General features: G+C 35.4%; 3 protein-coding genes and 1 long non-coding RNA gene across 7 annotated transcripts; 2 read left to right on the top strand and 2 right to left on the bottom strand.

The window, feature by feature from the left end:
• The first annotated feature begins 422 nt into the window (after positions 1-422).
• On the top strand, positions 423-1,880 carry LOC121991332 (protein trichome birefringence-like). Its single transcript, XM_042545345.1, has one exon. The coding sequence runs from the start codon at positions 423-425 to the stop codon at positions 1,824-1,826; it is 1,404 nt and encodes a 467-aa protein (XP_042401279.1). The 3' UTR covers positions 1,827-1,880.
• A 1,443-nt stretch (positions 1,881-3,323) lies between these two features.
• Positions 3,324-5,309, bottom strand: LOC121988708. Its single transcript, XR_006114090.1, has 2 exons — positions 5,053-5,309; positions 3,324-3,901 (listed from the first exon to the last, which is right to left on the bottom strand). It is a non-coding gene; the product is annotated as an uncharacterized LOC121988708 (long non-coding RNA).
• A 390-nt stretch (positions 5,310-5,699) lies between these two features.
• LOC121990505 lies at positions 5,700-6,634 on the top strand. Its single transcript, XM_042544622.1, has 3 exons — positions 5,700-5,852; positions 5,940-6,128; positions 6,389-6,634. The coding sequence occupies exons 1-3, from the start codon at positions 5,793-5,795 to the stop codon at positions 6,593-6,595; spliced, it is 456 nt and encodes a 151-aa protein (XP_042400556.1). The 5' UTR covers positions 5,700-5,792; the 3' UTR covers positions 6,596-6,634.
• Positions 6,635-18,516: 11,882 nt separating this feature from the next.
• On the bottom strand, positions 18,517-26,972 carry LOC121988707 (type IV inositol polyphosphate 5-phosphatase 9-like). Of its 4 annotated transcripts, XR_006114087.1 has the most exons (10): positions 26,837-26,972; positions 26,538-26,728; positions 25,588-25,979; positions 23,743-23,980; positions 20,372-23,102; positions 20,174-20,281; positions 19,761-20,100; positions 19,338-19,525; positions 19,146-19,254; positions 18,939-19,066 (listed from the first exon to the last, which is right to left on the bottom strand). XR_006114087.1 is itself a non-coding variant. In XM_042542272.1 (9 exons), the coding sequence occupies exons 3-9, from the start codon at positions 20,392-20,394 to the stop codon at positions 18,693-18,695; spliced, it is 1,047 nt and encodes a 348-aa protein (XP_042398206.1). In that variant the 5' UTR covers positions 20,395-23,102; positions 23,743-23,980; positions 25,588-26,503; the 3' UTR covers positions 18,517-18,692. The 4 variants fall into 4 exon arrangements, 2 of the variants coding, with proteins under 2 accessions (XP_042398206.1, XP_042398207.1); XM_042542272.1 differs by lacking the exons at positions 26,538-26,728; positions 26,837-26,972 and adding an exon at positions 18,517-18,813 and having other exon boundaries at positions 18,909-19,066; positions 25,588-26,503; XM_042542273.1 differs by lacking the exons at positions 26,538-26,728; positions 26,837-26,972 and adding an exon at positions 18,517-18,813 and having other exon boundaries at positions 18,909-19,066; positions 23,186-23,980; positions 25,588-25,978.
• Between the last annotated feature and the right edge of the window lie 14 nt (positions 26,973-26,986).

Raw genomic sequence — 26,986 nt, 5'->3', positions numbered from 1 at the left:
TCTCGTCCTATTTAAAATCATTGCTCCAGTTTTTTTTTCTGATCGATTGAGAGCATAAATTCATCGATTTGATGAGTTTGCTGCATATATTCTCGAGGGACACGTTCGCGACAAGGCATCTATGCTCGAATGAATGAGGTTTGCATCGGATGAACGAGGAATTAGGATTTTTTTTGGGATTTTTACGAGCACGTGTAGATCACGTGCCGATTCCGTCTCATATTCACAGATCAGTTAACAGCAGGGACATAAATGAGAACGAAAACAATTTATGAGTGGCATAAATAGGAACGAAAATATTTCAAGGACATAAGTAGAAAAACTCAGAAATAATAGGGACGTAATAATGTATTTCCCCTCTAATTCTCCATTAAAAACCGCTTTTTTATTCTTCTTCGCTTTCAGTTCTTCTCCTCTCTGCCATGAACGAATCCTCGAAGCTTGCTCAGAGCTCGGCCATCATCTCCGATCTGCGAGAGCTCTTCTCTCTCTTTAGGAGTCGGAGGACCAAGGTCTTCCTCTATGGCTCTGCCCTCGCCTTCGTCGCCTTCACAGCCTACTTGGCCTTCTGCCCCGCCGAAAAGGGCTCGCCTTGGTTCAGCGACTTCTTTAGCTACGCTTCCACCTCCACCGCTTCCTACCGGCCTCAAATCTCTTCGATTGTTTCCTATATCTTTCCCAATTCCTCCTCCCCACAAATTCCAGCCTCTTTTCCGGAGGGTGATGGCGGTGGGTGGTCGCGGAGTGGCGGCGTTCCGGAGGGTAGTTTGAGTAGTGCCGCAGGCGGAGAGATGGACCAAAATAGTGGTGTCTTGGCGAGGAAGAAGGATGCGGCGGCGAACAGCGTCTCTGTCGCGAAAGGAAGCTGCGGCACCAGAGCGAGGGACCGAAGAAGTGGGATATTGGCAAAGAACGAGACGATGCCCCACGGCGCCGCTGTCTCGGAAGGAGACGGCGGCGGCGGAGTGACGGACCAAAAAAGTGGCGTCTTGGGCGAGAACGATGCGACGGCGGCGAAAGGCGATGCGATTGCGAATGCAGACGGCGTCAGGTCGCAGAGAGGCCGCGTCTCGGAGGGTAATTCGACTACCGCCGGCCGCGGAGCGGGGGACCCAAAAAATGGGAAGAACGAGACGGCGGCGGAAGACGACGTCGTGAGGTCGCAGAGAGGCGGCACCTCGGTAAGTAATCTGACTAATTCCGGCGGCGCAGCGAAGGACCAAAAAAGCGGGGTCTTCTTGGCGAAGAAGAACGAAACGGCAGCGGCAGCGGCAGCTGACGGCGTCTCCGCCGAGAAAGGAGGGATCTCGACGCCGAACAACCACACATCCAGTCGAATTGAATCGCAGGGAAATGGCGTCGCGAAGAACACCACCAGCAATGGAGATTCCAAGACGAAAGGTCTCGGTGCGTCTTCAAAAACTACAATTTTAGCAACCAGGAATCAAACAGCAACCGACTCGCAATCCAAAAACCAGATAACATCTGGAGTTCTTCCTCCAAACGCCAGTGATTTGCAGTCGAAGAACATGACTAAGGCTACTGATGGATCGAAGAAAGATGCATCAGCAGCACGGAAGAATCAGACCGCAAAAGGAGAAGCTTCGGGGGGAACTAAAGTTTCTACTAGTAGTAAGGAATCCACCATTGCTCCTCAGAACAATGGATCCTTAGCAAAGAACCAATCCATCAGTTCAAAGGGAAGAAACCAAGCAGATTGGATCAGTTCTATGAAAAGTTGTGATATTTTTCAAGGGAAGTGGGTGAAGGATAATTCCTACCCTCTCTACCCTGAGGGTGCGTTTGGTTCAAGTCATCATGTATAGCCTTGGTTACAGGTAATCACATAACCAACGTTATAGGGAATAAAACATAATCAAATGTTGTTTGGTTCAACTTAAGTAATACAATAAAAACTTGTTTGTTTGAAGGTTTTAATGAATACCCTAGTTTAATATTTTACCGTATTACCCTCAGTTACAAAACCAACTATACATAATATTATTATTATTATTATTATTATTTATTTATTTATTATTATTATTATTATTTATTTTTTAATGTTTTTTATTTTCCTTTTTCCTGTATATTTTTTTACTTTTTTATGTGTTTTTTTATTTTTTAATGTTTTTATATTTTTATATTATTTATATTTATATTTTTTTATTTTTTTACATTTTTTAAATTTTAATTTTATTTTTAAAATTGTTATAATTTTTTAAAATTTTTATAATTTTTTAAAATTTTTATTTTTTATTTTTTTTATTTTTTTATTTTTTAAATTATTTATTTTTTAAAAAAAATAAATTTTAAAATTTTTTAAAACATTTTTTTACATTTTTTCTCTTTTTTTCATATTTTTTCTTATCGGAGGGTATTTTTGGTAAAAAAAATTCGTTAACCCCGGAATCAACAAAAACCTTAGTTTTCTGAGGTTTTCCGATTCCGGGCTGCATGACCCTTTTGCTGACGTGTCGGGCATGAAACATTACGTAGGAATCATCGAATACCTAAACCAAACAAGGTTTTTGTTGATAACCTTGGATGGATAACCAAGGTTATCAAGAATAACCCCGAACCAAACGCACCCTGAGGGTTCTTGTCCTCACATCGATGAGCCCTTCGATTGCTACCGCAATGGCCGGCCCGATCGAGCTTACCAGAAACTCCGGCGGCAGCCTATCGGCTGCAATATTCCAAGGTGAAGAATTGATGATGCCTTGAATTCCATTACTTGTGAAGTGATATTGTTGTGTGTTCGATTGTGTTTCAGATTGAATGCCACTGATATGCTAGAGAGATTGAGAGGCAAACGACTCGTATTTGTTGGCGATTCACTGAACCGGAACATGTGGGAATCATTGGTTTGTGTTCTAAGGAACTCTGTTAAAGAAAAAAGCAAGGTTTTTGAGGCCTCTGGCCAGCATGAATTCCGAACAGAGGGGTCATATTCTTGTCTTCAAGGTTCTTTCAAAAGTGCAATCTTTTTTTTCCTCCTTGTGTTTCATATTGTTTTAGTGATTGTAATGCCCTAGTTTTTGTTCATGTTAGGATTTCAATTGTTCGGAATTCTTCCGGTCTCCGTTTCTTGTCCAAGAATGGGAGATGCCGGCGAGCAATGGAACAAAGGAGACACTTAGGCTCGACATCATTGAGAGATCATCTTCTAGGTACAAAGACGCAGATGTTATCGTCTTCAACACAGGGCATTGGTGGACCCATGAGAAGACCTCAAAGGGTAAACATTCATGAATCATCATTGTTGATAACATTTCAGTCAGTTTGATCGAAAACGATTTGTGAATTAATCTTGAATTATGATATAACTACAAATAGGAAAGACTACTACCAGGAAGGCAATCATATTTACAGTGAATTGAATGTGGTGGAAGCATTCCATAAAGCCCTAAATACTTGGGCAAAATGGGTGGATACGAATGTGAATTCTAAGAAATCCCTAGTAGTCTTCCGTGGTTACTCTTCCTCCCATTTCAGGTACTCATGAAACTATTTACTCGAAAAATTCATCACATACAAACCGAAACTTAAGTCTATTTTGTTCATTTTCAGTGGCGGGCAATGGAATTCCGGCGGACAATGTGACAAGGGGACAGAACCCATAAAGAATGAGAAGTACCTCTCATCCTATCCATCCAAGATGATTGTGTTGGAATCTGTCATCAAGGGGATGAAAACCTGTGTTGTGTATTTGAACATTACGAGAATGACCGACTACCGGAAAGATGCTCATCCATCGATCTACCAGAAGCAGAACTTGACGGATGAGGAAAGAAGAGAACTGGAAAGGTTTCAGGATTGCAGCCATTGGTGCCTCCCTGGAGTTCCTGATTCCTGGAATGAGCTACTCTATGCACAGCTAATTCTTAAACAACATCAGCTTCTGTGAATAATGTGCTGATAATTAATGTACATTAATATTAATTATGAGACAAATAAGTGAAGGTGAAGCACTTAAAGAGAGGAAAAATTAGGTTCCATAAAAGAAATTAAGATCAGTTAATTATTCATTTTATGAAAGTGAGAGGAAAACCAAGTTGTATTTTTGACCTATTAACTTCTGAATAAGAAGATTTCTTATCGGTGAGTTGACTTTACTAGTGTTCAATTTTATTTATTTATATATTTTTCATACTAAATGAAATTTCACTAGTGTTTTAAGTATCAAGCTCCAACATTCTATCCATTTATGAACCTAGACAGCAACTTGAATACTCTTTTTGTGTATGTGTGATCTCAAGTTGAATTCGTAGATTCCAATCATGGTTGTGTTGGTTGAAAACCTAAATCGTTTAGGATAATTCTATTGTTTCAAGTTCACTAGTTAACCAGTAATGAATATCTGTATGTAGCAAATGAAGAGGACATGAGAATGACGATGGAGTATCAAGACACCAAAAGTTATATATCAAGCTCCAACATTCTATCCATTTATGAACCTAGATAGCAACTTGAATGATCTTTTTGTGTGTATGTGTGAGATCTCAAGATGAATTCGTAGGGTCTGATAATGGTTGTGTTGGTTGAATTGGTCGAAAACCTAAAACGTTTAGGATAATTCTATTGTTTCAAGTTCACAAGTTAATCAGTAATGAATATTTGTAAGTAGCAAATGAAAAGGAAATGATAATGATGATGGAGTATCAAGACACCAAAAGAAAGGGTCAGTTAAGTTTGTCACTGAAGATATGAAAGGAGAGAAGACAAGAGAAGTGGGCATCATTTGAGAGTTGAGGTCACTCAAGAAGAATGATAAAAAATTGCTCCTTTTAGAAGAAAAGGGGCATCACTTGGGATCATAGTAATACAGCTACAGATTCCTAACCCTAGAGAATAAGATTTTAGGGCATGACAAGTTGAAACTTTGCATAGAATCAGATATAATTTTTTGCACTATGACAGATCAAGGCAATCCAATCTAAGAACCCTAGTTCCTGAAGAAGTGAGATTTTGGGGCAACACATGTTTTAAGATTTTGCATAATGAATCCTTCAGATAAATTTCGCTGAAATATGACAAAAAAAATTCCTCTACCTGAGCTCTCGCGGATGGCCGGAAGTCGCAGGCCCTCATCGATGACTTCGCTGACGCCTTGCTTGGTATGGTAGAGCGAGCCGGTGTCGATTTGGCGATGGACGAGCTCGACAACGTCGACGACGGAGAGCTTCTTCCGGGCGTCGAAAGTGAAGGGACAGTCGCCTGCGCGCAGTACCTGCGCCGCGATCGATCGTCGGTAGGAGGACGCGGCGGAGCGCAAAGGAAGGCTACAATGCTCTTTTTTATTTATTATTATTATTATTATTATTAATCAAAATAAAGTGATAATTATGAACAAATTGGGAAATTTTCATCCTCCTCCACATTTCTAAAATAAATTCCATTTCAGCTCCAAATTATTTATCCAAAAATATCTTTTAAAGTTTTAAAATATCAAAATAACCCTTAAGTTCCCAAATGACATCAAACCAAATCAAATTAAAACACTTAAACTATATCAAAACTATTAGAAAATGAAGATTTTTCCTAGAAATAATTTACCCAAAATTAGTGGTGGCTAGTAAGAAATAGATGTGGGCCCCAATGCACGATCCAAGGAACAAAAAGTAGCCGTTATGAGTGCCAACTAGAAGTTACTATTTAAACTTAAAACGTGCCACCGACTCAAATTTCTATCTCCATCACCATCTCCATATCCATATCAAAGGCGTGTTCATCAAAATAAGAAGAAGAAAGAGTGAAAGGAAGGAAGGGAGAAAAACAAAGAGCCGTAATCGATGATGGGCATCTTCACAATCTTCTCCGGCTATCTGCCCAAACCTCGTCATCTTCAACCGGTACTCAAATCCTTCAAAACGAAAAGAAGTAAATTTTTATTTTTTTTTGTTGATTTTTGGTTATTTGATTATCGATTTGACATCTAGGATAAGAAGTTAGAGGAGGTCACGGATAAGAGGCGAGACGATGATGGCTATGATGATCTCGAGAGGGAGGAAGAGGAGGAGGGAATTGTGGTGGTTGTCGAGCAATTCAAACCGATAAATCATCCTATTGAACCGTCGGAAGATGATCGACCTATGAAACACCCTTTGCCCTTTTCTTCTATGGTAAATGTAAGTTGATATTTATTGTATTTTGCATAATCATGGAAAGCATAGGACTTGATTATTTTTTAAAAAAATTTGAGGCACAAATTGATAAAATAGAGATCTTGAATCATAATAATTTCTTGAATACTTTTCATAAAGTCAATGATTTAAAATAACTTAATGAGTGGATTTGGGGAAGCAATCTTTATATTTCTACATTAATACAATACATGTTTTACCTTGGTTCGAGATATGATCTTGCTTCCTCTTCTCCAATTATTCAGGAAGAAGGTGAGTTGACAAAGACTTTTATCGAAAATTTGCGTAAAATGGCAGAGTCTCCTAAAGGAAATGAGGGTGGAATTCGTTGGAAAACTTCAAAGCTTGCAGATCGCAAGCGGCAACATTACGATCAAGGCCACCCTCTTCTTCCTTCATCCAACTACAACTTCTTTCAAGTTTTCCAACAGTGTAAAGATTTTGAAGCTTGACAAATAGCTTCCAACTTACTGATTGATTGAATATCTATATTGGGAAGATGTATAGTTTTTGTTTACTCTATTCAAAGGAATAATAATACATTGGTATATATAAGTTGTATTTGGATTTATTCGATGGATAAATGAATAAGAAGGAAACAAATAGAGATGAAATAATAATATTGAAAAGTATTTTTATAAATGTTACAGTTAAAAATCTTACTATCCTTAACCTATTAAAAATGCCTTTAATTTTTTTTTTCTATCAAATATATGTGAGTTTTTTTTTTAATATTTTGGAGGCATACAATCTCAACGAATTAATTGATTCTTCTTAATTCTACTATAAAACTATAGAACGTTAGACCCATATGAGTTAGAGGGAAGGGGAGAGGAGCCGTAGGATTAATATAGGGATGATAATAGAACGGTGCGAGAATAGGTTTGTTATCCCCACCTCCATCTCCGGTTGTTTAATTGGAGAATCTTCACCTATAGGGATTAAATCCTCATCCTGTCCCCATCATCATTTCCCATCTAACATTTACTGAACTAATCGGAGAATTCTCATCCCCGTCCCTTATCGTGTCATATTGGACCAGGTACAGGGATGGGGATCGCATCCTCATACCCACCCTCATTCAAATGAAGGGATTTGAAAAATCTCTGAACCCGAACCCGAACTCATACTCGAAAATACTCTCCGAATCCAACCCTCATTTTGACCGCATGGGAAAAATTGTCATCCCTAGGTGAATAGCTCTGATTGCTTCTTCGTTGATCTCGTGCTCATCGTTTGAATGCGCAATGGAAATCTGGACTCAAATTTGACGCTGCATGTACAACTCTGGGATTTACTTGGTATCCGTCTCTTAGGCAACTAATCCATGGTGGAGCCCGCCCAAGCAATCTAGCTGGGTTGATCTCGAGCTATGGGCTATAAGCATCGACGCCATCGTCCCGGGCTGCTTCCTCTTTCTCTCACGTTTTTTTTTTCTTTCTCTTGTTGTAAATCTGAGTTTGTCCTTTTCTAAACTCCATCAGGCCACGAGCTACAACCCAGGTAGGCTTGAAGGTGGCTCTGCCATTGCGACTAATTCAAGATTTACTCCTAGTGATCTCCCTCTACTATGAACTCCTCCTTTTCGGATATCTTCCGGATGCAGAGAAATCTTTTACAAATTTATTCTTACAAGAACACAATAAAAAAACAAATACAAATGTAAATGAAATCGAAAACGATTTTACAATGAAGAACTTGCTTTGGATGCTTTCTTGTTACTTGGAAATGTCTCTTGTGATGGAATTATAATAAAAATTACGAAACAATAAATCATACCTCGTTGTAGTGAAATTCGAAGAGGAGAAAACACTAGATGGAGGAAGTCATCTCTTGTCGTCTATGAGAAGGTTATGGTAATGAATACTTCTCGACAATTCCACAAACCAAATCCCTTGTTTCCCTAAATGAATCCCCTCTCTCCTTTGATTTTCTTGGACTCCTTATATGGAGAAGAGTGAACACCACTTGCCCACTCTCTCGACATGTGCCACTCACTTGGCAACGTGTGCAGTAACTTCACGCGTCCAAGCACATGTCCAATATCTCCCATTCATCCAAGTCAATCCCCAAAGGTCATCAAGTCACAAAAACTATAGAAGAATCAAGTCACAAAAACTATAGAAGAATCAAGTCACAAAGACTATACAAGAACATCCATTTTATACATTAGGGAAAATAGTTCATGCAACAACAAGCACACTGAGTGATAGTTGCTAAGAAGATTGTTACACCTTACATAGTCATTCTCTGAGTAATCAATGCTAACAAAGTTGTTACATTTTACTTAGTTACTCTTCCAAACGAATCAAAGACACTCTCATAATGACACATAGTCTCTTTCCTAGGGGTACTTATTTGTTATCCAGAAAACATTCAATCTCCAGCAACACACAATCATTATCTTATAGATATCCATATTTTGCTATTTATCTAGATTAAATAATTTTCATTTACATCAATATGAACATCTCTAATACCTCATAATAACTATTATGTCAAGAGCATATTCCATATTCAATATTCACAATCATTTCTATACATAACAGAAATATGTCGACTAGTGAATAACATAAAAAATGTAAATCTATTTAATATTTCTTTTTACCTAGAATCTATTCATTCTAATTAGTTGTTTTCATAGTTATGCTCCATATACTGAATCATTCATAGTCATAGGATACATGCTAAAGTAGCAAACACTAATTAAAACTTCAAGTAAATAGTTAAATAGTCACTAAGGGCAAAAACTGAGATTAACTTATAATCTCAAAAGTTTCACATAGTAGAGAAACAAGAATTCATTCTCTTACTACACTTATTGTCCATGTAGTATGAATCATATGCTACAATGTTATTCTCTTTACTAAAAAGAGTACATATTTTTCTTAAAGTTAACATCGTACAAATTTTCATCTAGACATACATAATGTCTAATCCTGAATTTAACATATGAATTCTAATTTGACCTTCAACAAGTTCAGTAAATGGTGGATTTATTACTTCGATCATTATTAACACATAAATGATCTCATCTTGACACAATTATCAAGCTGACCTTAACTTATGGATATATCTTTGTTCACAATTACGTAAGTTGTCCCATAAATAACAGTTTTACCTTTATTTGTACCTAACAAATAGAAATATTTATCCATGTGAGTGGACTAATCTCAATCTGTCAACATGCTCACCGAGATCTTATATAAATGTAACAATAACAACATATATACCGAATAAATTATAGTAAATCACAATATTTGATTGTTATTACAATATTGTTACATTGTACGAAGTGTCAAAGACTTTACATATTCTTTAAATGACTCTCTAATTATTGACTTAGTAAAATGATCTACAAGCATAACATATGCAAGGACATACTCAAGAATTACTTTTCTATTAGCCACAATATCCCTCACAAAGTTAAATTTTATAACTATATGTTTGCTTTTATTGTGATATTTGGGATCCTTGAAAAAAACTATTGTAGCTTGACTGTCACAGAAGACAGTTACTGGACTTCCATTGTTCTCAACAATTTTCAGATGTTTCAGGAATCTTCTCAACCAGATAGTTTCTTGAACAACTACTAAATATGCAACATATTCAGCTTCCATAGTTGATAAAGTTACACAACTTATTTCTTGTTGTTCCATAAGAAGGTATCACCATTCAACAAGAATGCATAACCTAATGTGAATTTTCTATCATCTAAGTCCCCATCCCAATTTACATTTGAATAACCTTTCAGACTCATATTTGACCCTTGAAAACAGAAACAATAATCTGTTGTTGCCTTTAGATATCTGAATATCCTTTTTACCGCCTTCCAGTGTCTCAGTTCTAGGTTTGACTAAAAGCGACTAACTAAATCAATAGTATAGTTGATATCGGGACGTGTACATAACATAGTGTATATTAAACTATCAATAGCACTAGCATATAATTTTTTTATTCATTTCAGTTATTTCCTCTGAAGTTTTAGGACACATACTCTTGCTCAAAATAATATCTTCGACAATAGATGTATGTTCTACATTGCAATTGGACATGCTGAAATAATGTAATATCTTATTTATATAAGACTCTTGCATTGTGACAGATCCAAAAGTCTTTTAGGACAATCTCTAATGATCTTCACCCCTAAGATGTACTCAACTTCTCCTATATCCATTGTATCAAATTATGATGATAACCACTTCTTGACTTCATTTACATACCTTATATCATTTCCAGTCATTAGCATATCATCAACATATAATGATAAAATGACATAGTTTCATTTTTCTCTTTTCAAGAAAACACAATAATCCTCATCGATTATCTTAAAATCATAAGATAAAATGATTTTGTTAAATCTTATGTTTCATTGTCTTTACATTTGCTTTAGTCTATATATAGATTTTTTAAGTCTACATACTTTCTCCTTAGGATCGAAAAGAATTTAGATCCACAATAGCATGATATTGTCCACTTTGGGCCTAGACCCTCATGGCTTTGCTCTTGGGCTCTCCCCAAAAGGCCTCATGCCAATGGAGATATCTTTTCTCTTATAAACTCATGATCTTTCCCATGTGTTTCCAATATGGGAATATGTTTGCAACCTTGCAACTCCAACAATCCTCCCCTCAAACAAAGGACCATAGGCTTCCCACGTCCGATCCTCGACCCACCAGGTCTTCCTGCCCCTCGGTCTACCAGACCTACTAGGACTTCCTGCCCCTCGGTCTACCCGACCTACTAGGACTTCCTTGCCTAGCCGCAACTAGGACTTCCTGCCTGGTGTCTGGTCCTCTTGATCCGAACATAGGAACCTCCACTTTCTTTGTTCGAGGTCAATATTGTACTCACATGGTTCAATCAGACCATAGCTCTTGTGCACAGTCGGCGGTTAAACCTTCTGACAGTCCGGGCTCTGATACCAATTGTAGGATCGAAAAGAATTTAGATATCTCCACAATAGCATGATATTATCCACTTTGGGCCTAGACCCTCATGGCTTTGCTCTTGGGCTCTCCCCAAAATGCCTCATGCCAATGAAGATATCTTTTCTCTTATAAACTCATGATCTTTCCCATGTGTTTCCAATATGGGACTATGTTTGCAACCTTGCAACTCCAACACTCTTGGTCTTCAATAATGAAATATTTTAACTGAACAATATAGATTTCCTCGTCAAGCTCACCATTAAGGAAATCGATTTTATATCCATCTGATGTAATTTCAAGTCAAAATGTGCCATAAAAGCCAAAATAACTCGTATTGACATAAATTTCACTACAGAAGAAAATATCTCTTCAAAGTCAATATCATCCATTTGGGTATATCCTTTTACAACCAAACGAGATTTGTATTTGTTAATCGATCCATCAACTTTTCTCTTTATCTTGAGAATTCACTTATTCCCAATAGTCTTTCGGCTCGGAGGAAGATCGACTTATAAGTCCCAAACATAATTCTGATTCATAGACTCCATCTCTTCAACCATTGCACCTTTCCATTTTTATCTAACTCTACATCCCAATGCTTCCTCAATAAATTAAGATTCATTGTCGTCAACTGGGAGTATTATCAATGCCTCATTCTCAATATTAAACCTCTTCTTATGTTTGATTTTATAAACACTTCTTCGTAAGTTGGACTATTGAGAAGTTAACTAATGACTTGACATATCACTCTCACTCGGTTTACTAGACTCAGGCATCCCTTTTGACACATCTCTTATTGATAATATCTCATCCTCCTCAAATAGCTGAACACTCTTATCAAGATCACCTCTGGTTGGGAACTTTATTTCGAGAAAAGTCGCATCTCTTGAATTTATTTCAGACATGGTTCTATCTAGTTGCTCACTTATAAAAACATAACCTTTGGATGTCTCATGGTACCAAATAAAGATACATTTCTTACCCCTAGTCCCAGTTTTTCATACTTGTGAGAACTATCATGACCATAAGCAGCTGACCCCCAGGGTCTCAGATTACTCAAATATGTTTTTCTACCTGTCCAACGTTCATATAGAGTAGATGGAACTGATTTTGAAGTCACCTTGTTAAGTATATAAGCCGTAGTTAATAAGACATCTCTCTAATAGGAGATTAGCAAATTAGCCTACGACATCCTAGACCTAACCATTTCAATAAGAGTTATATTTCATCTTTCAACTGCCCCATTTTACTGTGGGGTTCCAATGATTGTCAGATGTCTAATAATTTCTCTATCATTACATATTGTCTTGAACATATCAGACAAATATTTCCCTCCACGATCAGTGCATAAAGTCTTAACTTTATGTTCTGTTTGATTCTTAACCTCGTTCACATAACGAATAAAGCAATCCAATGCTTCAGATTTATGAGATATCAAATACACATGACCGAAATGAGAGAAATCGTCAATAAATGTAATGAAATAGGAAGCTACATGTCTAGCCTTCACATTCATTAGACTACAAATATCTGAATAAATTAATTGTAATGATAATTCAGCTCTAACAGTCTTACTAAATGGTTTCCTAGTTGCTTTTCCAACAAGACAATACTCACATATAGATAAGTAAATATTAGCCTGAGTGCGCAATAGACTCTCTCTAGCCAACTGATTTATACGTTCTTATCCTATGTGTCCTAATCTAGCATATCAAACCTCATCAGTTATATCTGCATCACTAGTTAGAGTAATGTTTGAAAATAACCCTCAATAGCATTGACATCTGTTTTTATATCAAGAACAATAAAACTATTTGTTAAAAAATCATATCCGATTGATACTGAGTCAATCTTAAGTACAACACATCGACTGTAAAAATTAATATCATACCCTAAATCAAGAAGACATGTAACAGAAATAAGATTTTGTCGACTTTTAGGGGCATACAGGACATCATGTAGAAACAAAACACTACCACCACGAAGGTTGAGTTTGCAAGTGTCGACTCCTTTGACTTCAACTCTTACATTGTTTCTCACATATATCTACCTGTTGTCAGTTTATACCCGACGATACTCAACAAATGTAACTCATTCCTGAGCTACATGGTTGGTTGTTCCCGAATCTATAATCCACAAATGATAAGAATCAACTAACAACACTGAACTAGCAATAAATTACTTAGGAAAAGAAGACACACTTGAATTTACCTTTTTCAGCTCAATGCACTCCCAAGCGAAGTAACCCTTCTTACCGCAGTTAAAGCAAGTCAACTTGCTTTTAGGTTTCTTTCGAGTCTTCTTTTCTTTCTTCTTGATTGGGTTCTGTCCTATAATAGTAGCTTTTTTCTTCTTTCCCTTCCCTTTTTTTGAACCATTTTTTTTCATGGATCCAAATGATTCAACATAACTAACAACCACATAGGCTAGTCCAGAAATCTTTACGGATTCAACTCTCTCTACCTCCAATTCTACATGGTGTGAGACGTCAGTGAAAATTTTGATACTCTCACTGTGAGCTAGGGTCTACTTGATGGTCTCTCAAGATCTTGAAGGGAACGAATAACTACTTGAACTTGTTGTTCATCGGTCAACTCATGACCTATAATTTTAAGCTCCCAAATCATGTTCGATATCTCCCTGAGGTATTGAACCATCGAAACATTCGGACACTTCTTTTAGCTGTCAAACTTGATCATCAATTGTCAAAGCTTGCTCAGACTTACTCCACTGTATTTCTCCTTAAGGGCTACCCAGACTGCATGAGCCGAAAGATATGACTAATACTCAAAAGTTAGATCATTTACCATTGAACTAATCAATATGCCCTTTACAGTGGAGTCATTTTTCTTCCATGCCTTATAGGTATCAAGATCTCGTCTGTACTATGCATTGGGACCATCTATAGGTTTTACCATAACCTGATTTACAGCTTCCAAAACTTCTTATTCCTCAAGTAGATATTGTATCCTAAGATGTCAGGTCTTATAGTTATTCCCATTAAGTTTCTCTCCTTAGTTGAATTATAATTTTTTGGTTGTCATAATCTAACATAAATAAACACATTATTTAGTATTTAGTGTAATTTGTATGTATATAATTTATGATTGACTCCATATTAATTTGAGTTGGTTTACAAAATCAAGTGATAATTATATTTCACTCATCATTCGTACGACCAATCAAATCAATATTGATTAATACTATTACAGGCATCTCAACTAATGAACTAATCATTAATGATTATACTAATAATGAACTAATCAAATAGTATATTGCATTGGCCATAATATCATGCATCAAGTGAAGTAATAAGCATTTAAGAAACATATGCATGAACATATCATTAACATAAATATGCTACATATTATTAACATATAACAAACTAGCATGGACTAAATGGACTAATAGTATTCATACATAATGACATTAATAATAATAGAACTCTAATAGATTAGATAGGTTAATATCACTCCCACTAGAACATACATTAGTACAGTGACCAACATTATCCCTTTCACATTTGGGGTAATCTTAGGTGGGATAACTTCAAGATTCTCCATCGGATTCACAATCGGATCCTTTTGGATCTTTCTCGAACATTTCTAGGTTATCTTCGAACTCTTCAAGATTCTCTTCAGTCATATAGTGAAATAGTTCCTCACACAATTCTGAATATGTGACATGTCCTTAATGACATCCCCATACATAGTCTGCTATCATCTTAGGATACCCTAGCAATGAATGCATCAAAACTCAGATCCTATAACTGTCTAGGATTGAAAACTCTTCTTGCTCAAGTTTTCAAAATAGTTTATCAAGCCGTCCAACATGTTCGTCGACTTCATAAGTAGAGTTATACTCTATCTCCTAAATTTTTTCCTGAGCTAGTTCCGCCTCACTTTACAACGAGTTAATGTAGTGATCGTCCTTGCCATCTGAAAAATTAAAATTAAATAAGTCAGTACAAAACCGACTAATTAGTATAAAATTGACTTAATTCAATTTATAGAGACATAGAACCAACATTATAAATCAAGAAAAATAAATTTTCTCAATTTTTAGGAGTCTAAGTTGATTGACCCATTAGACTGGTCGATTGGGAATCCAGATCCTAAATTTGGTTCATTGGTTAGAACTAATTTAATTGGACAGAGATTTTCTATACATATGTTCCATTATGCATTGTTTAATCTAAACTCATTTCAGTCAATCTCATATTTATTAATCAAACTTAGATATATTTGACCAAATTAATGCACATTGATTTAAGTTTGATCTATCAGAACAAATTTAATCAATTTGATCAAATTTTATCCAATCAAATCAATTCTGATTTAAATTAAACGGATTCAATTAAATCAATTAATAGTTTAAATCGATCAAATGATTTAATTAACCAAGTAAAAAAATAATATTTTTTTTTTACTTTTTACATGAAGCTCACTGCCCACGGTTTGTTTTTTTTTTTAAAAAAAATTGAATTCCTATAATTAACCAAACTTATCCATACAAAAGGAAAAAAAAACGTTATTTGTCTTTATTTTATTTTATTTTATTTTATTTTATTTTATTTATAAAAATCAAATTTTTTCTCACAAAGCACCGTGCTTCGTCATCACGTTTCTTTTTCTAGCCGCTTACTTCGCAGCACGCCACCCACGCCACTTGCCACCTCCACGCAATTGCGATAGACACGATCGCCGACCTCAGGGGTCAATCTCCAGACTACTAAGGTGGTTGCCGGTCCTTTTCAGTGTTGGACATTGGTCACCCTTGGCCCGACGACATCGTCGTTGGCTGTTCTACGCGTCTTGGCCACTAGAGCATCGCCGGCCAGACAAGAAGCCTTCGCCAGATCCGGAATGCCATCGCCCGCATACCTTTCCGACGCGAGCTTGGCTCTAGTGCAAATCGCGACACTGTCGCGATTCTACAGCTCGACGCAATACGCTGCTCTGCAACAACACTGTTGCCGATGAGCGACTCGGTCGCCAACTTGTGACCCTGTCGCCGGTCTACTTACCGCTGCATCCATCTATTGTGATGTGGTTAACGGGGCTGGTATGTTACGACACATTAGTCGTGCAAACGACGATGAGAAATCACAACTCGATATAATTCCTAACGCTCTAATATCGTTGATGGAATTATAATAGAAATTCACTATACGAAATAATAAATTCATATCTCGTTGTGATAAAATTTGAAGAGGAGAAAATGTTGGATGGAGGAAGTCATCTCTTATCGTCTGTGAGAAGGTTACGGTGACAAACGCTTCTCGACGATTTTACAAACCAAATCCCTTATTTCCCTAAATGAATCCCCTCCCTCCTTTGATTTGCTTGGACGTCTTATAAGGAGAAGAGTGAAGACCACTTATCCACTCTCTCGATGTATGCTACTCACTTGGTAACGTGTGTAGTAACTACACATATCCAACATCTAGTTAATCCGGAAATGCATCAACATTTTATCTCAGAATCTCCAATAACTTTTTCGAAATTCCTCTTTTAAAGCTTTTAGATTATGATTGATTTCTATCTATTAGTCGACTGATCATACTTATCAGTTGATTGTTATGACTCTGATCGTTGAATGACCTTTGAACTTTTTGAAATGTGTTTAAATTTATCGATTATTTAAAAATTAATCGACTAATATAAATTATCATTCAACTAATCTAATTAGTTGAATCGAACAAGTGAATTTGGCTCATTTCTATTCAATTCTGATTGGCATTAACCGACTGAAGTGAATCATCAAATCAAATGAGTCAAACTCAATTTTTTTTTTAATTTTTGAAACCATAAGTCGAACAATTGAATCAAACTTGCATCTGTTTAGTTCTTGAAGTCATCCGAGTCAACTAATATTTTGTAACAAATAGAATAAATATATGAATAAGTTCCATTTTACATCGAAAATAATCTCATTATGATTTGCAAGTCAAAAGTTGATTTTGTTAGGATTTTCTCATTATCTATTATCCGATCAATTTTGACATATCAAGACTTTATTGTTATCTGACATCCGGTCAATCTTGACCTATTGAAACTTCACGCCTCATGTCGACTTCCTATTGGACTTATGACCGCAAAATGTCTAGTTAACCGTAACCCACTTGAACTTTTCGCTTACCAACTATCTGTTGAACTTTCGATCATCAAGTGTCCCATCAACCATGATTCACTTGAATTTTTTGTCTCGTGCCAAGTTCATATTAGACTTCTGACCGTCAAGTGTTCAATCAATCATGTCTCACTTGGACTTTTCTCTTACCAACTATACCTATTGGATTTTCGATCATCAAGTGTCCGATCAACGGTGATCCACTTAGACTTTTCGTCTCGTGTCAACTCCATGTTAAACTTCCAACCACTAAGTATCTGGTAGAACATGATCCACTTGGACTTTCATATCTTGTCAAGTATCTAGGTAACTTTGACCTACTTGATTTTTTGTTCAATCAACTTAATATATTAATCGACGGTCAAGTATTTGATCAATATTTACCTACTTGACATCTCACTCGACCAAATAATATATTAATCAAATATTAAAATCACAACTTAAGTCAAATCAAATTTGGTCAACTTGATCAAATTTCGACCACAATTGCACCAACATAGAATTCTTCTTATATTTTAAAACTAAATCATTTGTTCCAAGTATTTATTCCTTTATGGTGTATCTGAGGAGGCGAATGAAGGGTAAGTAAAACATAGAATTCTTCTTATATTTTAAAAAACTAAAGGATTTATTCCTTTATGGTCTATCTGAGGAGGCGAATGAAGGGTAAGTAAAACATAGAATTCTTCTTATATTTTAAAAAACTAAAGGATTTATTCCTTTATGGTCTATCTGAGGAGGCGAAGGAAGGGTAAGTAAAACATAGAATTCTTCTTATATTTTAAAAAACTAAATCATTTGTTTCAAGTATTTATTCTTTTATAGTCTATTTGAAAGGAGGTGAAGGAAGGATAAGTAAAGGAAAAAATAATTTTTAATCTGGGAAGGAGATGAGGGGGGAGGGGGGTTATTACCCCCTCAACTGGCCTATTTCTTTAAAATATCTATACCAATTTTTCTATAATATCTCTAAAATTTAAAATAAATCATCCATTTTATTAAATTTTCACTACACACTATATTAATTACTTTAAAATTTTCATTATCTTTAATTTTTTTTATTATTTTATTTACTTTTCTATTTTATTATTATTATATTTGTAATACCAAAGAGTTTAATTGGAGAGAGTAGATATTGAAAAAATATATTATTTTATTTTTATAACATAAATCTAAATTTAGAGAATTGAAAGAGAATGAAAATATATAAAATTTAGGATAATAATTAGTTTTACATAAGCGCTCTTGCTGTCTTGCATCTCGATTTGGGATATAAGTAAGTTACCCTCCGTTCTCCTTCTTCCTTTTTTTATTAATGAACCTGTGCCCCGATGCCAAAAAGAAATATTAGGCATCTATTCATTTGCTATCGATAAGTGGAAACTCATAATTCGAGCGAATTCAAGAAATGGATTTCGTAGTTAAGTAAATAAACTCGATCTTCCATTTCGTACATCATCCTTCCAAACTATAGAAGTTACTACAATCACACCTCTACGTCAACAAGAAAGATCGCTCGCACTGATCGGTGGTCCGACAACTTCGACTCGCATCGCTCGTAGCAAAGTTGCTTCAAGCCTTTCCCGATCCACAGGATTCGATCGCACCTAATTTTTTAAAACAAAATCCATAATTCTCACTTCTTTTCCCCCGCCCAAAATAAATAAATAAAAATTAAATTAATTAGTTTAGTTTTACTGACCATGCTGGAGCTCTTCTCTTCTCTTCTTTCGATTTATCATAAATATAACCATAATAATATTCATCAGAGTTAGGTTTATATTTATATGTAGGAGGAAAATTGATGGGGCCCTCGTTCCAACCTTCAAATATTCCTCTTGGGGACAATTCAAAACTTAGCTACAAAATAAAGACATGAGATTTAATTAGGGTTAAAAAAAATTATAAGTTCATTGTTAATGACAATGTAATTTCATACCTGATCGTCATCTAACAAGGTTTTCCACTCCTTTCGGTCGACAAGTTGCCTCATTTTTGCATCGGGTAAGGAGATTCGGTAGTTTAAATCTCCGAACAAGACTATATGACTGCACGAAGATGATGAGGACGATAATGATTTGTCGTTAATTGCATTAGTCCTAAGCGTATGAAAAACTCGAAGAGCACTTACTCGTGATCGGGAATTTTCTTGGGAGAATTGTTTGAAGAGTTGTCGGCGGCAAAACAAGTCTTGGATAAAATATGAGTGACATTTAGATTCCGAAGCTTTTGGTCTCCCTCTTTTCCTCCTGAACTCAGATGGCAACACACGAAACAAAAACTCGCTCCGCGAAGATAGAATCTAACCGACACCGAACCCTACAAATTATAGATATATATTTTCAAAATTATGATCAAATTTACCAAATGCAATAAGTTATCTATGACAGCGCAAATCATATCGCAAAAGACTTTCCAAATAACAAGTAAACAACAACAACAACAATAACAAAACAAATTGCAAATATCATAGTAGATGCCCAAAAGGAGTAGAAAACACCCTCATGCAGTTGTATAAATCCATCTAGTTTCTAGGGATATGATCGACCGATACCTTATTCTTCAAGCAGCCCATGATGCCACAACCAACAGAGGAGACACAAAGGTTCCTGATTAATCCTGAAAGATCTTTCCTCGCCCAAACTGAGATCAGAATCCCAACCATTTGCTTGCTCATTATACAATTGAACTCGACATGATCAACACCCCCTTGTTTCATAGGGTACACCTTGTGATGATGCTCCGATTTTACTTCACGAGGCTTCTTATTCTCCTCCTCGGTTCGATGACATTTGTTCAGAGTTGCTCCGATGAGTGAGTTCCACTTCATGGCCACCCTGTTCCTTTCAGGACCAAGCACATTTCTAGTGCTCAGTGGCACAATCTCTTGAAACCTTAAACCCATTGAGCAGTCATATCATAATACTGAAACTATACAAAACGGTATAGAATTCGATATGTATATACCCGAGAACATAAATGTCGTAGGAGTCGCGATTTGTGCCCAACCAATCCTCCAAATTGAGACTGTTTGATGGTGTGATGGCTCCGACATTCCAAGTGCCGACAAAGACTCTGAAATATGAAAGAGATGGTGTTAGTTTTATCATATGTGGATGTGTTCAAGAGAAGAGTAGAGTTTAAGTGTACGCGAAAGAAGCTCACTTGTATGCAGCCGCATTAGGCATCTTCTCGCGACGAGACCATAAAATCAATCACAAGTTATGAGGAGAAGTGTGAAGTTTGAGGGAATATTTAAGGAGAAAGAGAGGATGTCATTAAGGGCACCTTCTCTTCTTAGTTAGACATATTACGGGGTTTAAGTCTAGAATGTTCTTGCGATTGTTTTGTGGGTAATTAACTTGTTATGTAGCTTCATTCAATTTGTGGAGGAGAGGGAGATGAGGATGATGATGTGGTAGTAGGTTTGGGGGAGGTTGAAGTGATAGGGGAGACAAGGGTTCAATAAAGAAAATGAATGATTTTGCAAGTTGATGATAATTTGATTCCATGTGGAGTTTTAGAACATATATAATTAGATTGAAGATCTTTAGTACTAAAAAAAAATACACTCAACTGTTAATGTGCAAAGTTGAGAAGTTCTTAGATCTAAGTTGTTCGAACAAGGGTCTTAGAGGGATGAGATAATGATTTCATTAGTATAATAATCATCATCATTATATTATGAATTTATTTTACTCCCACTTGATAAGGAGGGGTTGAAGGACATTCAAGCATTAGTTATACAATGGACAAGGGCTCGGAGAAGAAGGCTAAAGTCAAGACTATCCGCGAAACAACGGCTGAATTCTGACATTTATATATTAAATAATGTGAGATATTTTCTATTTTGTCTCATGCTAAGAATGATAATTTTATTATAAATTTATTTACTCCCACTTGCTTGGTTTTGAATATATTCTCTTAGCTTTGTGACCTCTAGTTTTACTATTTTTTATTTTGAATTGTTTAAGTATTCTAACTATTCAATTTTTTTAATAAAAAAATGGCTTAGAAAAACAAAATTAATGGCTCCAAAAAATTAGAGCCATGAATTTTTTTTTTAACTCTTAATAGATCTAATAATTATGTATAATTGGTTGGAGTGTGTCATCTTCTCAAGCTAAATATTATTTATCCTTAATATGGACAGTGAAGATTAGCCAAGTCCATTTTAAAAATATCACTTCATTGAGAAAAATAAAATAAAATCAGTAGAATCTATATGGAAGTTGATGTTTTTTATTTAGTAAGATGGAAAAGATTACAACAAACAGAAAGTAATAATTGAGAAAATTTGCTTTTTCAAAGATGAAATGTTGATTTTTTTATTTAAAAAATAAAACCTAATAGTACAACAAATACATAAGAATAAATAAAAATAAAGTAATTTGTTGTAGTTCATGAACTTCACAACATATATATATATAGTATATAATAAGAGAGAAAATATTAATGACTATCTCAATATAATCATATCTATGTATCTCTTAACCAAATATAAAACAATAATAGAAACGTCACTTGGTTCTTCTCCAATGACAGACTCAAAATCATATTATTAGTCAGAACACCAATGAAAATTCTGCATAGAGCTCAACAAAAAAAAAAAAGAATGTAATGTAGTCGATAATAATGACGATGATAAGAGTGTTGAAATTGATACTTTGTCTCCATGGAAATCTACAATTGTGCTTCACTAAATAAAACAGATAAATGCATTGTGTGCACAACTACTCAACACAAAAATATCTTGCAACAAAATATTTCAAGTGGTTTTATTTAATTAGTGGAAGAATAGGAAATCTTAATCTTGTTACATTATGGACCTCAAATTTATGTAACCACTGTCCTCAACTTCAACTTGCATGAATAAAAAATGAAAGCAATTAGGTTAGCTCATGTTATCAGTTGTGCATTGAACAAATGGTAAAGAATAAGAGATATTAAATATGGAATGGATCTAGAAAAGATTATCATCATTCAAGAAAAGAGCAATCCAATAGTATCAGAAACATTTATAGTCCAAGGGTCGATAGTAATTAGTTTGACTAAATCAATTCATGGTTTAATATGCAATTCAACTAATTAACCAACTTATTCAATTAGTGAATAAGTTATCCAAAGCTCTTCTGATCAAGTTTCTATAGCTATGGATCAAAAAACAACTTAAGGATATTTTATATAGATAATGTAGTAAAGCAAATACAATCAAATAAAACTTTTTTCTTTTTCTTTTTGCAAGAAAAAAAAGGGAAGAACAGAAGGTATATGATCCATGTCCAAGTAGCTTAGTTGAGTTCCAACACTGATTTCTTTTCCATTATTTTTCTCCATGAACCACCAAAAGAAAAACAATATAAAATTAACAAAACTTCACTATTTTTCACTAGTGAAGAAAACCTCCTTTTTTTAAAAAAATATTTTGTACTTGTTCGATACATGATTTATCAATGTACATGGACTATTATGCGGTACAAAATACAAGTACTCCAATCTCATGCAAAATGGAAATGCTAAGGATTAGTTCAAACTTCAAGCCAAAGGGATTCTTTTCATTTATACTTAACTATTCCTCTCTAACAAAATGCAAACACAACTTTATCACATGCATTTGCTCAGTGAAGTTGTGCAATGAATTGCATTGAATGTCAAAACTGAGCATGATGCATCAGTTGTCGATATACTTACATGCTTGCAATCAACAAGTATAAAGATACGAATGTTCGCAAAATCAATCATTTTCAACCTGAAGTACTCGGTGCAGCATCCTAGCTTGCTTGCCGAGTTTTTGAATATGTTGATATGATGGAACTTGCCTTACTAACTGATTGCGACGTGAGGCCCAAACTTTTCTTGGCAACAAGCCAAATGACCCAGAAGAATCCAATCCATCCTGCAACAATGTTTAAACGACGAGAATTTAATTCAAATCACAAATATATTTCCATAAAAAAAAAAGATTTAGGTAGCAGTTACATAAATGCATATATGGGTTGGGTTGAATCCGATCAATTCTCGATCAAAATTGATCTGATCCAAGTTTTCAGATTAAAGCCAATTGACCTGAAAGTATTCAGAACCAAAACTTTATAACGAAAGACGTCAAAAGATATATGTACCACACAATCCTAGGATTCTTAATCTTTTGACAGTGAATATTATTAATGTTATCATAATCTATGGTAGGTACAAATTTCACAAAGTAAATTACTCCAATTAATGTAAAGATGAGTAATTAGTGGTTTACTTTGTATGCAATAAAATTCAAGTGATTAAATCATTATATAATTAAATTTGAATGGGTTAGATGTAGTAAACAACTCACTTGAAAGAGATGTAAAAATAATTATACAGGTAGGGATCTTTCACAAGGGAACGATTGCAGATCACTGAGAAAATGCTATGAAGAAATATTTCTCGAGAAAAATACAATTACCACTTATTTGTTATTTTGTTTGGAATATAAATTGATTCTTTCATCCTAAAGGGCATCTGAAAATATAAACAATTGATGAAAAGAATTTATTACATACCAGTAGCTACCATGATGGCTATGATTGTTGAGATAGTTGTTATGGAGATTGCAAAAGCTGCTATGGATAATGTGCCAATATAAATTGCGATTAAGCATGAAAAGAAGAAAGCCAAAAAACCACCAGCAGCTACCAAAGACACCAGTAGAGAAACAATAACAGCATTTAGTGTGGCTGTGAACAAGAAACATAAAAAAATCAGCAAGCCTGTCAAAGCCAGAAGAGTGATTGTTCCAACCTGTCATGCAGAAAAGAATTTGATAAGTCGTTTTCAATGTTCGCTAGAGTGAAAAACATATTAGTCATTGCAGTGGCATAACATGTGTGTGACAGTGAAATGTGTTACACAGGTAGGATTGCTTTAGGCATAGAGTATCCAAACAAGATGAATGAATTGATATATACTTGTATGGTGATTTAAAACAACAGCAGTATCCAAAAATGCAATCTTGTTCTCAAAGAAAAATGAAAGAATAGGATTGTGATAAAGAAATCAAGAACGAAGATTTCTTGGAAAGAGATTGTTCAGTAAACAGTATACAAAGCAATGCTACTATTGAATCAATCAGATGCTTCCAGTGCAACAGCATGCTGTACTAACTATATTAGTTATCCATATGATGGGACTTTTAAGCCATCAAGCACTAAGATATCTTATTAGAGACTTATGATACAATAGCATACAAAGAAATGCTGCAGTTGAATTAAACAGATACTTTTAGTACTGCAGAGTACTCAGTACCGTACTAACTATATTAGTTCATTAAATGATGGAATTTAAAAATAAAAAATAAAAAAAATCAAGCACTAAGTTTTCTTATGCAAGACTTGTGATGCAAAAGTTAGAGCAGTTGAATTAACTAGAAACTTCTAGTGCCACAAAGTACTGTGCTCACTATATTAGTTCTTCATTTGATGGAATTTTTAAGAAATCAAACACTAAGACTTCTTGTAAGAGATTAAAAAATGGAATGGCATACAAAACAATGGTGCAGTTAAATTAACCAGATAATTCAAGTGCAGAAGAGTACTGTACTCGTGATTTCTTCATAAGATGGAACTTTTGTAATTTGTGAATGCAAGCAACAGGATATATAGGAAGATCTAAAAGCATTCAGAGTATGACTTCTGTAAACTTGCACCAACACATTTGGATATGATTAAAACCTGAAAAGTGGGAACTTTGTGTAGAATTCAAACTTAAAGAGCATAACTCATGCATCTCAACAAATCATACAAAAGTTTCACCATGCGTAAAAGTAAACTGCAGAAACTGAATGGGGAGAAAAAGGTCTCCTAGAACTGCACAACTCAGTAAAAGGCAGCCAGTAACTCTATGTGCGTCGTTCTTATCAATTTTTGCTAATTTGTAGTTTGTGTTGCTATGTTCATTGCTATATCTTGACTACAGAACACATGTATTAGGCTATCTATTGTTTAACATTCATTTTGTCTTAGCAGATGTATTTTGTTGGCGTGATTATGTTGCCAAATTGTTTCATGGACGCGGGTTGGATTGATGGCTTCCTCATTGAGCATGAAAATTGTGCATGTCTCAGATTTTTTACAACTTGTTCATCTGAATGCAGTTAAAAAAATTCATAGGTCGAATTACTAAAGAAGCAGCTATTGTCATACCATGGAATTTCTATCAGTACACATCGAACAAAGAATCCTAAATCATCCAGGATTCAGCTTGCAATCTCTTCAAATCTTTTTTCTTTTAAAAAAAAAAAGTGAGCAAAGTGGGATCTTTTTGGAAATCCGCAAACGCAAATTACACACCTCGATCTAAAATTCAAGGTCTAAAGAAAGCAGGAAGAGAGCCTTAATGGCTACGCGTACCGAGATGACAAAGATGGCGCGAATGGAGCCGCCGCGACGAGTCCAGAGGCGGAGGTTCCTCGAGGAGTTTCTCGACGCTTCCTGAAGGCGGGGAAAGGACTTAGCAAAGGAGAACATGATCCGTGGGAAGAGAAAGGACGGAGGCGACGAAACGACGCCGGCGACGAAATCGCAAAGGACGGAATAAAGCGTATCGCCGCCGCGGCCAGCGACGACGGGGTCGAGCTCGATCTCGATCCGCCCGCGAACTCCTTCCTCGCCACTGGCGATGGTGTTGGATCTCGTCTTGGCGGTCTTGCACTCGTCGGAGTCCGCCATCTCGTCCTGGCTCCCCGCCTCACACGCGAAGTAACGCTGAGAGAGGGATTTTGCTGGTTTTACAGCACGTGTATCTGATGATTTTGTAGGTCCGACACCACCATTAAAAAAAAATAGGCAAAAATTATTATACCAACTGCAGAACTGAATATAATAACCGCGCGTGTGACTTGCAGTGTGACCTGATTACATTCCATATAGTTCGATATTACAACAAATCAATGCACATAGAATTTCAAAAAAAATCCTAGCCCACCGGTCTCCTTTTTAAAATTACATAATTATCTTTAAATATACTGATTTTGATTTTGATAGTTTGATTTCAAATTTAAATCCTGAATCAATGGATTATCGACGTGTGAACATGATAAATTATGATTATGATTTAATAACAACTATAATATAATATTATTAAATAAGATAAATCTGTATTATAACAATTACAATTTTATAGTTATTATAATATGAATATTAGATGAACAAATCAAGTTTACATTATAAGTAAATATTACAATATAAATATTATTAAACAAATCAAGTCTGCGTTATAATAATTAGAAATGATAACTATTATAACATAAATATTATTAAACAGGTATGATTTAAATTTGAAATTGACCTAGCAAAATTACCTTCCTCCCATGTTGCCTTTGTCCCAGGAGTGTGAGTGCTCATCGATGAGGTTGAGGGAGAGGAGCCAAGAGCCACTTCTGAGGCAGGACAAGTAAACAAGAGGCATATGAATGTGACAATCCCATGTGTACTAATTAAGTGAACCGATCGATCAATGTTGAATGAGTCATCAAGGCCTTGGCCTTTCAACCTTAATTGATGAAAGGTTGATAGATTCAACAAACTATTTCTAAATAAAGAAGTGAAATAGCATATTAGTACATTAAACTCTTATCTTTATCAAAATAGTATAACATACCTCATCTCCATGTTTGATCCCGAGCAGGAGCAGATTGATCAAAAGTTGCTAGTTCATAAAAGCAATCAAACTTATCCACCCATCGACTAAGGTTGTATGAATTGAGATCACAGTATCAACATCATTATGCTCAAATATTACCTTTTGGTT

Source organism: Zingiber officinale, chromosome 6B (assembly GCF_018446385.1).
Source record: "Zingiber officinale cultivar Zhangliang chromosome 6B, Zo_v1.1, whole genome shotgun sequence".
Lineage (NCBI taxonomy): Eukaryota > Viridiplantae > Streptophyta > Magnoliopsida > Zingiberales > Zingiberaceae > Zingiber > Zingiber officinale.
This window is presented reverse-complemented; position numbering and strand designations above follow the sequence as displayed.